The sequence below is a fragment of the Protopterus annectens genome, chromosome 6.part0 (assembly GCF_019279795.1).
Source record: "Protopterus annectens isolate FY-2018-M chromosome 6.part0, PAN1.0, whole genome shotgun sequence".
In the NCBI taxonomy this organism is placed as follows: domain Eukaryota; kingdom Metazoa; phylum Chordata; order Ceratodontiformes; family Protopteridae; genus Protopterus; species Protopterus annectens.
The window spans coordinates 1,360,599,113-1,360,613,421 of NC_056737.1; the positions used below are offsets into that span (position 1 = coordinate 1,360,599,113).

At 39.6% G+C, this 14,309-nt stretch overlaps 1 protein-coding gene across 3 annotated transcripts in view; it reads left to right on the forward strand.

Moving 5' to 3' along the window:
* Window positions 1–14,309, forward strand: part of KALRN (kalirin RhoGEF kinase) — a 4,346,166-nt gene that overhangs the window by 1,743,471 nt on the left and 2,588,386 nt on the right. For all 3 annotated transcript variants that reach the window (XM_044074926.1, XM_044074921.1, XM_044074920.1), the window contains exon 6: window positions 5,469–5,591. In XM_044074926.1, the coding sequence (XP_043930861.1) occupies window positions 5,469–5,591 (123 nt within the window). The remainder of the gene's footprint in view (window positions 1–5,468; window positions 5,592–14,309) is intronic.

Genomic DNA, 14,309 nt, shown 5'->3' on the forward strand with positions numbered 1-14,309 from the left:
TACTGTTGCACAGAATCTGCATGACTGTAATCAGAGATGAATGTTTCCATTTGCTTGGAATACTTCAGAGATCCCTTAGATGAAGTGCTTAAGGGTTGGTTCTTAGACATTGGGAAAACTGGCTGGATGTAGTTTCTCTTTTTGCCACCAACTTAACGTAATGCAAAGGTTACATTTAAACAATCGATGTTGGTTTTGAGCTGATTGGGCTTGCAGTACAGCTCCTTGTCTTGTTGTCATTATTTTCTTCACTTCCTGTATTATCAGACAAACAAATGTTTTAGAGAACTTGACTATACCAGGTTAGTACATCAGAACCACATCAATATGCATAGCTGTTTTTGTCTGAAATGTTTATTGATGTTTCACATGTGGAAACAGAATTCAGAGTATTTCATTTCTTATACATCACTATGCTTTCCTAAAATGTCTGTGTGGCTCATAGCATTATGTGTTTGCAAATGCAACTGGAAAAACTACTCAGAAAAAAAAATGTTCTACTGTAAAAATCATGCAATTTCTGAAAGACAATGAAATGTATTTGCTAAACCACCTTCCCCCTTCTTTTCCCATAAAATATATTAGGAGATTCAAAGTTATACTGGGTGTCCCAGCTCCTGAACTAGATCATTCTCTTCCTTGTTTGAAAGACATCAGTCACAGCAAGGCCCTACCCAAATGACTTAATCACCTTTCACCTTCTATGGGTAACTTTTTTTCCCTTTCGGTTACTTTTATTTTCATTTTGTAGATTTGTGTGGTTTCCCACTATCATGCAAGCAGTTTTAGGGAAATCAGCACTAACATCCTCACCGGCTTACAACGTGTAGTTGAAATCCTGTTGTCTCAGTCCCTAGTCCTGAAAATAGAGACTACCATGTCCTAGATCCTTGAAAATCAAAAACATCTGCATCTACTACAGCACCTGTATTCAGAATTTGCTAGCAGAGGACAGAACCACAACATACCTATGTACCTGCAAAACTCTGCTGTAGCTTATCTGCAACACCCATGTTTTAATTCAAATTAAATGGGACAAAGTTAGTACAGTTTGGACTGTTAAAATATTTATTTAAACACTGAGTGTAGAGTTAAACCCTAATTATCAGTATGTGGCAATATATATATATATATATATATATATATATATATATATATATATATATATATATATATATATATAAAATGTATATGTGTGTATATATGTGCGCACATGCATTCCCACATAATATGTGTGCAGGCCTTTGAATGTGCACTTACAGAAATATTTTCAAGAAATTAGAGTCATCTAATAGTTTAATAATTTAATCGGAAATTCACCCCGGGGATCACGTCAGTCGCCCTGCTAGACAGGGGTCCAGAAAGTAAATATTGTGGGAAGAAATATCCAGGGAATTGTTGTGGCTAGGCTTGTATAGGCCCGATATCCTAGTACCAACCTATGAACCTATGAACATATAATACATTAATATTTATGATAACCTCTTGGACCAATAACATTATATCACAAATATCACATGTTGCTTATTTCATTTGTTGGCCAGGCTCTCCCACTGAGTCAAGGACTATTTTACTAGGCAGACTTGAAAAGAGTTTCAAAAGGGAAACATAAATACAAATTAATGGAAAAACTCAGAATTCAGAACTGTGTCTTATACAAAGAGAAAGGGCAAGTATATTATGATTATTACAGAATATTTTTAGTAAAGAAGAAAATAAAGTAGAGTGCATCAGATAACTATTATAAATGCAATGTATACAGTATAGTACCAAAGCTGCTTTCATAAATATTGCAATATTTCAAAGATAACCATAAAGTATTTCCAGCAATACAGTATATTATTATAGAACTTGAGTGACAAATAGGTAATGATAGGGGCTTTTGGGTTAAAGGGTTGTGGTTTAATACAAATGTGACTGCATTCTAAAATGAAATCATCATGAATACATGAATCCGGTGGTGGTTACAAGGATGTTCAAGTCTGGAAGTTGAATTACATTACTCCAGTGTAACATCAGTAGGTGGCTACTGAGAGAACTCTTGAAATATGCCAGAATATTCAAGTTTCTCATCTACACAGTGATTATGTTCTGTATCCTCGGGAAAGACACAAGAGTTCATATGTTGATGAATAGTTTATATACCCATGCATACTGAATTCTTCCACTGACTTTAAGGCTCTGGACAAATTCTAAAGTGAAAGTGGATAGCCAGAGAAATGTCAGCACAGGTCTTGCAACAGTCTGAAAGCTATAGTGAGGCAAATTAATTGAAGCAGTGTTGAAGGCCCATCTTATCTGAACATGTCCAGTGACCTGCAGTGGTAATCCTTGGTGGCACATTTAGAAAGTTTTCTGTGGTACAGGCTAGATAGTTTACACAGGCTATGTTCGGTTAGACTGGTCCGATAATAGGCCCCATACTAGAGGATTAACAGCTGGCAAATAGCAAATCTAACCGTAGCTTCTGCTAAGATCCAATGGTTTACGCTGAGCTCTGCTCACACCCTGTGTTTTCTTTTGGTTTAGGAAAACATCATCATCTAAAAGTAATCGAACATACCTAATGCTGCACAAAGCATAAGACAATGTTCTTTTTACATGCTCATTCTCAATAACGTGACTCAGTCAAACTGCATCACAGTCCAAGGCCCTTGTGAGGTTTAGATAGATGGAACCTGGAATGAGTCCTTGTCTGTTCTATGGATAACATGCTACACATTTATTTCTAGTGCATTGATGAGTCCATGCCTTTTTTAGAAAGGCATTTAGATATGAGCTTTTTTAGTCAAGAAAGGAAAGGATATGCCTGTTTAATACTAAGTGAAACATTTAGTAGAAGACAGAATAGTGAAAGCTGTTGATTTTCAATGTTAGACTAGGGCATTGACTGGAAGATGTTCTAAACTCTTTCTACAGGAGGGGATGACATCTATCTTGGGGACCCATTAATGCTTCACCATACTGTGCAGACAGTTTTCCAGGCAGCCAAATGGGGAACTTGGATGACAGTTGAGCAGCCATTGGGAAACCATTGAATAATGTTAAGAAAGACGTCTAGTATTTCCTGTGGTTTTGCAGGAGAGAGGAAGAATGGCAAAAGCCATTGCGATTATATGGCAATGATCCATGGACCAAATATTTTAGCATTGCCAGTTAGGGTATGAAGTTTGCAGAACTAATCATTTGTGCATTTGTAGCATTAGTTTTTGCTAGGTGGCCACTGCAAAGGAGCAAGACATTATCTGGCCCAACCAGTTAGAGAAGAATTCAACACTAAAAGAAGTTTAAATGGGGTCCTCCAAGAGACATGAACTACTTCAAATAAATTGCTGTTTGGAAAAGAAATGTGTTTATTTACTCTGACCTAGTACAACTTTGAAGTTTTTGTCTGTTTGCATTGGTTGCGGGAGACACATTTATGGCTTCTGTGACATATATCTGCTTAGCTTCAGATCCCTAATGTGATAGATAAATAGCCATTGCCTTTTCCTTTGATGTGAGATTCTTGATGGAGAAATGTGATTAATAAACTTAAGGAATGATGCATTAAAGAGGGACACTGCTTTGTCATCTACAGTGACTACCCCGAGAGTAAAGGACGTTGGCTATACAATTTCTATGTAGTTTTGCTCTGTGGGAAAATTAATATATATTGAGTTAATCTCTGGGTACAATATACCAATGTATATAATTTTAACTTTGTTCTTATTGTACTGAGGGGCTTTTCTCCCCAGGCCTCCACTGAAAACGGGCTCTGCACGGCCTAGTGGACTTTCCCGGTTAAGAAACTGCAAATAAATAAATAAATACTACCCATTATAATAACCTCTTCAGTAGCAGAAGTGTAAGAGTAAATAAAAGTCAGTCATGGTCACTGGTATAGATTGTGTGGGTGGTGACAAGACTAAAATTTCAACCAGGAAACTAAAATGAACTGTTGGAAAAATTGTGCAAATATTGCAGAAAAATTACTGTTATTAACTTGTTGAAATAAAGATGTTAATTTTTAATTTCCGACCATATGGTGGTGTACCAGCTACATATCAATTTATTTTCTCGTAGGCATCACTGTTTATTAATCTTCTAATGTCAGGTTGGATTCTTGTTCACATTCTTAAAACATGCTGTGATTTATGTGCTCAGCATATGGTGAGAAAACAAAGGGATGTCTCTTTGACTTTAGTGATTTGAACAGTTCAGCATTTGACTTGCTGTCAGCTGCAATTACTCTGTCTGCCATACCAACTGTATCCATGAACACTGTGATAGCCCTTTCAGACTAGCTGTAAGAGCTTTTGTATGTTGAGTGAGGTTGGTACAAACAAAACTGAAAAGTGAATTTGCTGAAAGCCTATTACCTGAATTTGATTTGTAAGATGGGTATGACTAATACAATTCTCTGGAGGGTATCCTGTAGTTGTTTCTGCTGTTCTGTAATGAAATATTTTGTTGGTGGGATGGAAGTTGAAGCTTAACACCCATGGGAACAAGTGAAATGTTATAAACATTACAGCACAGAACCTAGACGCAGAATGTGTCAGAAAAAAGGTGACTGTTTTTTTTTTCATATTTCAGTATGCTGTAAACTCAGAGGTGATTGTGTTAAGGTGGGGGAACTGATAGAGGGTGCTGTCATATTTCAGTATGCTGTAAACTCAGAGCTGATCATGTTAAGGTGGGGGAACTGATAGAGGGTGCTGTCATATTTCAGTATGCTGCAAACTCAGAGGTGATCATGTTAAGGTGGGGGAAAGGATAGAGGGTGCTGGGCTATCCCCATTTTTGAAATATTGCTTATTAAAAAACATTTCTGTTTTTGTGCTCTGTTCTGGGGCATTTCAATTCATAACCCATGCACCCAGACAGTAAACAGTACTTGTTCTGGAATGCATTACCCTAAACATCCTGAACCGGATCTATATTACCATGTCAACAAGGCTGTTCATCGAACGCCCTTACGTCGACACATACATCGAAATACCTAAATGTCAAATGGCCACAAAAGTGATTTTTTTCCCAGGGAAAAAAATCACTGGGCCAACAAAAAAACAAAACAAGCCGACAGACACAATGAAGCGGGGGCTTTGCCCCCTACTTAAATATACCAACTCCGTGATTGCACTACAGTGGAGGAAATGGCAAATTCCTGTCAATGGCCCCGCAATTTTTTTCCTTGGGAAAAAAAAATCACTTTTGTGGCCATTCGACATTTAGGTATTTCGGTGTACATGTGTCAACATATGGGCGTTCGATATACAGTCCTGTCAGCATGGTAATATATACCCAGCTGAACCAGTACACTTTTTTTTTTGTCATTTATGTGATCTTTTGCAATGGTAGCTTGAAAGGACTAGTATTATTGGTGTACGGGCAATTTGTGGAGGATGTTAATGTTGTCCTGGCCTCTGTAGACAAGAACATAATGTAATTCTGACTTCTGTCTTTTGGCTTCTTGTTTTCAACAGATGTTTGACTGGATCAGTCATAACAAGGAATTGTTTCTCCAAAACCACATGGAGATTGGGGTGAGCTACCAGCATGCAGTGGATCTTCAGACGCAGCATAACCACTTTGCTATGAATTCAATGGTAAGTTAATGGCCTCCATGAATTCTTTACACATTTGAGTAAGCATTGACATATGAATCTGCTTTTCATTTTAATTTGTCTGATGACATGTTTGCTGTTTGAGAGTAAAGCTGCCTTTACCAAGTAAAACTATAGGTGTTCATGCTGACATAATGTCACTTGAGATCCCTGACGCTGGTCATCATTTGTTTTCTTTTTTTGTTTACTGCACTAAATATTAGAAATGCTTACAATGCAATTGTCATAATGTTGATCTAACCAAGTATTTTACACTTGCATTGTTTTTCAATTTTTACTGCATAGCTACCACATTTTCAATTATTTTATTTCTTTATTCTGAATAATGCATAAGAATATGCTTACAGTCTTACACTACAGGACAGAAACCATTTTCCACTTACTTGGATGGCAGTAATTATTTGTATCATGTTGGTAACTGGGAAAAGGGTTGCAAACCAAGGCACATCACCAGCAATCTTTGCACAGTCTGTGATCTTTTCATCAATGTAGATACATTTTCCATTTATTTTACTAGGAAATGGTTGGCTAGAATTATTTATTGAGATTGTATGACAAATAATCTGAAAATGCCAAATGATAAGTAATTTCAAACAGATGTATTTATGTTCATTTAAATACAGGATACTAAACAGACACATAAAACACACAATCTGCCCCTTTGTTTTCTCACTACATTACCTGATGACTTCATTGAATACTGAAACACGATGACTGTATGTAAACAATCTGTAATTCAAATAAAAATGAAAAGCAAATAAATTTCTGGAATTATTCCATAATCATGAACTGCATTTCAAACTCATTAGCTCTTTTGTCTAGTGGCTGGAAAGTACACTTCTGACATATGTGTCTGACAAGTTTTTATTTTTATGGTTTATTTAAGTTTCATTAATATGGTGGGCAGTACTCATGAATGTTGTAATCCATGGAATAGGAGTGGTATCCCTCTCAATAACCATAGTACACTGTTGTACCATCTGCACATGCAGATGTCCTCTCTCCAAGGATGTATGCACCAGCTGCATATGGGCAGATTCCACTAGGGTAACATAGGTTCATAGGTGATTACTAGGCTAGTGGCACAAGAGCCTTTACAAGCCTAGCCAATAATAGCCAGGATATGACAATATTATATCTTAATTCCCCAGATATGGGATGCGGAAGTATCAGGGTAGTGAGTCTTTGGGTGTTGGAGGCCTGAGCCATTTTATAGACTGCCTCTGTCCATAAGGAACCTGATCAGTACCCCGGGAGTGAAATTACAGTTCCCCATCCATATACCCAAATTCTTTTTGAAGAGAGTGAGGGATGGGCTTTTTTTATGAAGATGCAAAGTTTATTCCATAGATGAGGTAGCCTTTGGGTTACAAATCTGTCTCTCCAGCAACTTCTGTTAGAGTCCCAAATAAGTTTCAGGTCCATGGAACACGTAACCATTGTATAATTTCTCTTGCAAATATGTAACATTTTCATTAGGGCTGGATTGGAGAATGCCTTGTAGGTCAAGAGTAAGTCACCTCTCAATAAACGATATAAGAGGGAGTATCCTGTCCCTGCTGATAAATTGCTGAGCATACAGAATTGTGTAGCAATATCAACCTTAAGTTAAAAAAAAAAAAAACTCTTTCAATCTATCTTGCTGTTTTAAAAATAGTGACTCTCCACTAAAACCTAACTTTTAGACAGGTAAAACTTAAGTTACCTACTTTCACATCTAACTCTTCTAATGCACACTGCAGTGTTTAGGATAAACCATTTTTTTCGTCTTACCTTTAAGCATATATTGGAAGACCACCAGTTATTGTAAAGCCCACATTCTGCCTCTCAGTAGTCATCTTGGGATTAGTGCTTCTGTTTTCTCCTGGTGAGAGAAGGAGTGCAGTTACATTATTTCCTGGAGACTGCTGATCACCAGAAAGCTTAAAAACTGCTTTATAGGTGACAGCTTAGAATCTGTGCTTATATTCTGATCCTGGTGAGAGTAGGAGCAGAGTGCATTGATTTCTGTCTCTTTCTGGTTGGAGAGTGAGTGTCTGTGCTTAACATACCTGATTGGTCTGGTTGCTATTCGAGGCATCTGCCAAAAAAAAGGCTACAAGCCTGCAGACCCTTGCATCATCTGGGACAAGACTGTGGATCACCAAACAGGACGTGGCCTGCTTCTGTTATTGGGATTGGTGCTAAAACTAGCTAGTTTTAGCTAGAACTAGCCAGTTTTTTAGTTTCGGCACTCAAAACCTTTTTCCTTGTGCTCAGCACTTGCTCAGAACTCATTGTAAGCACTAAATAAACTACAAATTACTACAGCACTCGACTTTCCTCACTTGTCAAGAGGAAAACAGTTCTTAGTACTTAAATTAATAAGCACCTATCTAGGCATGTCCATGGGTCAGCTCCGGTGTTTTCTCCTGTCCACCTGATGAATCTGGGCATCTTGGGGCAATGTAGCAATTGCCTCATGTACACTGACATACCTCTCCTCCTACCACCCAACACTGCAACCTGTGAGAGATGCACTTATATAGCCAAACTGGAAGCCAAGCTCTCTCCAGCCAAGACTGTACTATGCAGTTAAGAAGAGAAGGTTAACACCTGCACCACACCACACAACACATAGTCCTTCAAAACCCACACTACCAAAACCCTCACATAGAAACACAAAGCACACACCCACATTCACGGAGTTTCTCAATAAAAATCTGCCTAATCAACAGAGACCTCCCAAGCTGAAATGCAGACAATCACCACCCCTCAACACTACCCAAATGACACATAGCCCACAAAATCAGTGTGCCAGTCAACCTCAGCCCATAAGGCAAAACAACGTACCCAACACACTAGTCATAGGTGACTCTATAGTCAGGCACACTGGTGTCCCACTCACCAGGCTAAACAAGGAGAAAGTTACTGTCAGCTGCCTGTTGGGTGCCAGGATCCGCCACATAATGCATGCACTCAGGTCACACCACAACAAGTACAAATATGACTCTGTCATTGCCTATGTTGGTGTGAATGACCTGAGACGTACCTCCCTGGACTACACGAAAAGAGACATGGAGGAGCTCTTGGATCTTGGCAGGTATGACCCTAGCCTTGAGTAGCATCCTGCCATTGCCCAGAATGATACCACAGGACAAGGACAAAATGATTGACTTCAACAATTGGCTAAGCTTCTGGTGTCATTCTAAGGGGATCCAGTATGTGTCTGCCTGGGACGACATGGTCGACAGACCACAAAGCTTTGCCAGAGATGGCCTGCACCTGTCACCCCTGGGATTCTGGATACTGGCTAAGGCTCTTGCCACCCCTATAGTGCCTTTCTTAGGCAAGGTTCAAATGTTAAATTCACCACCATAACAGGTACAAGCAAGCAAACTCTGAGGGTAATGCTACTTAGTGCTAGAAGTCTAAGTCTCACTCAAGGCATTCCTTAAAATGGAGAACATCGACATCTGTGCAGTCACAGAGACCTGGTTCAAGGCTCAAGAGAGCACCCCTGCATTACCAGGCTATAATTCATACCACACCTTTTGGTCACCTAACCTGGACCGAAACACTAAAGGCTGAGGCGTGTCCATATTCATTAAGGATATCCACACCTCCAGGCTAGTTGCTAAACATAATGCATCCAAAATTATCCAAGTGCAACTAACACTGGGCAAGACTGCAATCCAGGTTGTTGCTTGTTACAGATCCCCCACCATGCCCTAGGATCCCCACTCTTCATTTCTTAAGGTACTGGAAAATATTAAGGTACAACCCAATACCTTAATTATGGGCGATTTCAACTATCCCACCATCAACTGGGAAAACTACTCATGTACCAACTTATTTGCTCAACGTTTTCTGGAATTCATAAATTCCAATGCCTAGGATCAGCTTGTCCACACCCCCACCAGGGGCAGCAATATCCTGGACCTGGTCATTACCAATATGGGTAACCGATGTTCCACACCAGAGGTCAACTCCTCGCTGGTCAGATCTGACCACAAGGTAATCACCCTTGACATCCATATCCCAGCCCCACCCCTATTAAGGAAACCACTGTCAAAAACTACTCCAGAGCCAACTTCATGCTTCTTAAGACAGAAGTGGCAAACTTCACATCACCCATGCAAATGGAAAATAGAGGTACGACTGCTGAATCTTACAGTAATGCACTGTATAAGCACATATACGAGTGCATTGATCGTGCCATCACCAACAGAACCAGGATGCTATTCTCCAAAAAAGTGGTCCCCTGCCATAAGCAAACTCTACAACAGAAGGAAGAAGCTGTTGCAAAAAAGAGTAAAATCCCAAGATTGGAGGAACTTCCTGGTCAACCTCACTAAGAAGCTGAGATCCCTTATAAGATCCTCCAAAGCTAGCTACGAAAACAAAATTGCCACTGATTCTAAGGGCAACCACAAAGCATTCTGTAGCTGTGTCAAGCATCTCAATGGCAACACTCAGATCTGCTCTGAGTTACAGCACAATGGCACAAAAATTACAGAACCAACTGATATTGCCAACATCCTGGCAGATAGATTCAATGCTAACTTTACCCTCCTCCCACCCTCCAAAGGGCCCATCTTAATATGGGAAGAATGCAAAGCCCCTGTAATCACGAATGAACAAGTAAAGATTGCACTCTCCAAAGCCAAGAACACAGCATCCATGGGAGCCAGACAACATCCCAGGATGCGTACTGCATGAACTACAGAATGAACTGGCACCCCAGCTAAAGACCATGTTCAATCATAGCCTCACCTCAGGCTATGTGCCTACTAAATGGCGCACAGTGACAGTTATCCCACTCCACAAAGGGGGTGCCACCACGGCACTACTACGAAAACTACTACCCCCATTAGCCTGACAAGCCTGGTCTGCAAGGCCATGGAACGTATCATCTTGAAGCTTATAAACAAAGACATAGGTAACCTCCAAACCCTGGACCCCACTCAGTTTGGGTTTGTAAAAGGTAGATCATGTCTACTAAATCTGATTGACTTCTTTGAAGCAGTCACTAGAGCCGTAGACGAGGGCAAGGTAGTGCACACAGCCTATCTTGACTTCGCCAAGGCTTTTCACACCATCCCCCACTCTGGAATAATAGATAAACTCACCAAACTGGGCATAAATCCCTATGTCACAAGATGGGTGGCCAACTGGCTCACTGACAGAACCCACACAATAAAAGTAGCTGACTCTAAGTCCGACCTCAGACCAGTGACAAGTGGAGTACCACAGGGTTAAGTTCTGGGTCCTCTCCTGTTCAGTATCTACTTCTCTGAAGTGCAGGCCAACACAGAAGGTCCTTGGCTAACAAAGTTCACAGATGACTGCAAACTGGGAGCCATAATAGACTCACCTAATGATGCAGACATTCTACAAAAGGGCCTCACAGAGACAGATGCATGATGTCAAAGTCATGGCCTCATGTTTAAAGCCAAGAAGTGCATTGTCATCCCCTTTGGTAAAAACTCGGTACCCATGAACTACCACATAAGCGGTAGCTCACTAAACACTGAAAGTGGGATAAGAGACCTCAGGACACAGGTAGACAGTAGTGTCTCCTTTGATAATCACATCACCACAGTAGTCAGGAAATCCTTCTGCATGGCACACCTTATCACAAAAGGGTTCTTCTCTAGAAAAAAGGAGATCATTGTTCCTCTCTACACATCCCTCATCAGACCCATTATAGAGTACAATGCCCCATTTGGCATGTATCTCACAAGACACCTACAACAATTGGAAAGACCACAGAAATACCTCATTAAGAGGGTTACTGGCCTCAAACAGATGCCACACGCAGACCGTCTCAAAAAAAACTCCAGCTCTACTCCATCGCATATCGCCTACTCAGAGGTGATCTCTGCCTAACATACAAAGCTATGTCAAACCCAGAGCTGTTGGACATGCTACACTTAAAGAAATCCCAATCTTTCCAAACCATACGCTCTAGCGACCTAAACATTTTCACCACAGTAAACAGAACACGCTGGAGGGATAGATTCCTGTCCCAGAGACTTCCTATACTCTGGAACAAACTACCCATTCATGTCAAGCAAAGCTCTTCATTGTCCCTCATTAAGAAAAACCTTGATGACTGGATGGGAAATAGAAAATTCACCCTGGGGATCACTTCTGCGGCACTGTTTGACAGGGGCACAGGAAAATAATTGGCGAAAGCCAGAGAACCTATTTGACTAGGCTCATATAGGCCCCAGGGCCGATAGCCTAGTACCTACCTATGAACCTGTGATAGGGATTCCCTACCGACAGCTGTCTCTGCCCCTGAAGAGTAATGCTGCTGAGCTCCAACACTCGAGCTGTCACATTAGAGCCCTTCAGTACCATGGTGTGCTCTTTTATGCCTAGAGACTGACAAATCTTTGTAAGTTGCTGTGTGGCATGACAGTGGAGCCAAGCAGGGAGCACTAACTTAGTGAGGTATGTCAGACACGGGAGTACATTCATTGTTTGTAGACACAGCCTTGCTATACTGCTGCATCAAGTCACAAGAGTTTGGGTCATTGGCTCACGCAGTACGCAGTGATATATTATGTACTTCAGTGTATAGTTTGGGGACTACTCCCTAACTTTGTACACCACCTGTGAGTATTTCATCCCATGTCTGTGAATCATGGAAATTACAGCTGGCATACTAAACACTGTGAGAACAATGCATGCATGCAGCTATGCACTAGATTTAAGAATACCCAGAATGCACATAGCTGGAGAATCGGCTGTATATAGCCGTATCTATAACCAGGTAACTATTGGGAAGACCATTGCTGTGAGACATGTGATCCAGCATATGCACGCTTTGTACCATTGCCCGTTTGCAACACCGAGAATCTTATAAAAAGTGTTACATGAAGAGCTTGTTTATCTCACTAGTTCTTTTGAGCAGTGTTTTATTTTAACATATTATAGATTTTAGTATTTGGGTCAATTTTAATATCATTAGACATTCATTGATTTTGTTAATTAAAGATCTTTTGTATTTTGTATGGATCATTATTTTTATTATTATCCAAGTACTATATCAAAGTGTTATCACTGATGGAATCTCTTCAGTTCTTATTTTAGTTACTCCTTCCTGTATTTTGGTACTGGTTGTCCTTTAGCACAGATTGTACACTTTATCAACTCATTTAATAGACATGTATTTAATGTTTTTAATATATGTTCTACTTTATTGTTGTATAAATAACAAAGGTCTTCCATGGGGTGGCTTTTAGTGAGTGTAGCACCGAAGACTGATATTTTTGGTGTGATCTCTGGTCAGTATTATAAGTTTAGAATCTTTGTCTCTCATTCAAGGATATGTTTAATGTATTTATGTGTGTGTGTGTATGTGTGTGTGTGTGTGTGTGTGTGTGTGTGTGTGTGTGTGTGTGTATATATATATATATATATATATATAGAGAGAGAGAGAGAGAGATTTTTAGTGTATTTTGCTTTTCCTATATGTCTGCTTCCTCTGACTCACAAACCTAGATATCAAGCTGCACTGTGTCCAGTTTTCAAGACAGCCATCTGTTGTGAAAAAACAAAACTTCACTACTGCAGGACGAAAGAAGTAATATTTTTCCAGAGGTGTTTTTCTAAAGTGAGCTTTTCCCGTCCCTTCACTATTAAAACAATAAGTAGAATATGAAGTAGCACTGCTGCTGTGAAAACTGTACACGTCGTTTTATAGCTTGCTTATTAGTTTTTGAATGTTTTTCCTCTTTATTTGGTTGCCGATTCACCAGTTATTTATTATTGGTCCTTACTGTTATTATTTGAGTAACTAGTGTAAAGAGTTTGGCTTCTGTTTATCTCATGCTGTACTGCTTCCGTCCACACAAACATTTTGTACTATGGTAATCTAATGTGGGTTCATTGCTTTGAATGCAGTGGGTTTTTTTCTGATGAAAGTCCACTGTTAAGTGTCTTTTGCTTTTGTTTAGTAAAGTGCATTTTTTTACAGATAAAGTTCTTTCACTAAATGGTCTTTGATGTGCTCTCTGCTGACATCATGTTGATGTTAGTTAAACCTGTTGCAGTGATAGCACAACAGTAAGTGTTAGGTTGTTTAAACCAAACTGGAACAAAACTGACAACACTACAGCTAGCTTTCACTTCATCATTTGACAGGTCTACACTGTTCAGTAAAACAGTGTTCTTGCCAGTGTACGGTTACATTAATAAACTAATCTTTGGACTGGTCATTAACTTACTAGCTTTGTTGCACTGACCCTGAAGTATAGCTTCATTTTTTTCTCCAGTTGGCCTCGCCCATTCAGTTGCTTGTTGCAGCCATACCTTGATTTGAAGTCACCAGCTGCTCATGCTGAGATATAAATCATACTGCTCAACCTGTAGGCATTGAAAATAGGAACAAAGTCTCTTGAAGAACAGGAACATCCAGCTAAAAAAATCTGGACATCTAATTAGCATAAAATTTAAATACCAAATAGCACATAACAATTCCTGCTTCCTGTAGCAATGTGGAATGCTACTCAGAAACATATGTTAAAAAAACAGTGTGTGACACAAATTGTGGAAAAATATAAGTATATTACCAGAGACACTACAAAATCTGTGGATTTTAAGGAACTGTGCCACAAAATTTTATCATACAAGGTCATTTATTTTTTGCTTCAGAAAAAGGAAGTTGCAAGATGTGTGTCCTCTTTCTTTAAATTATTGTTGCCACTA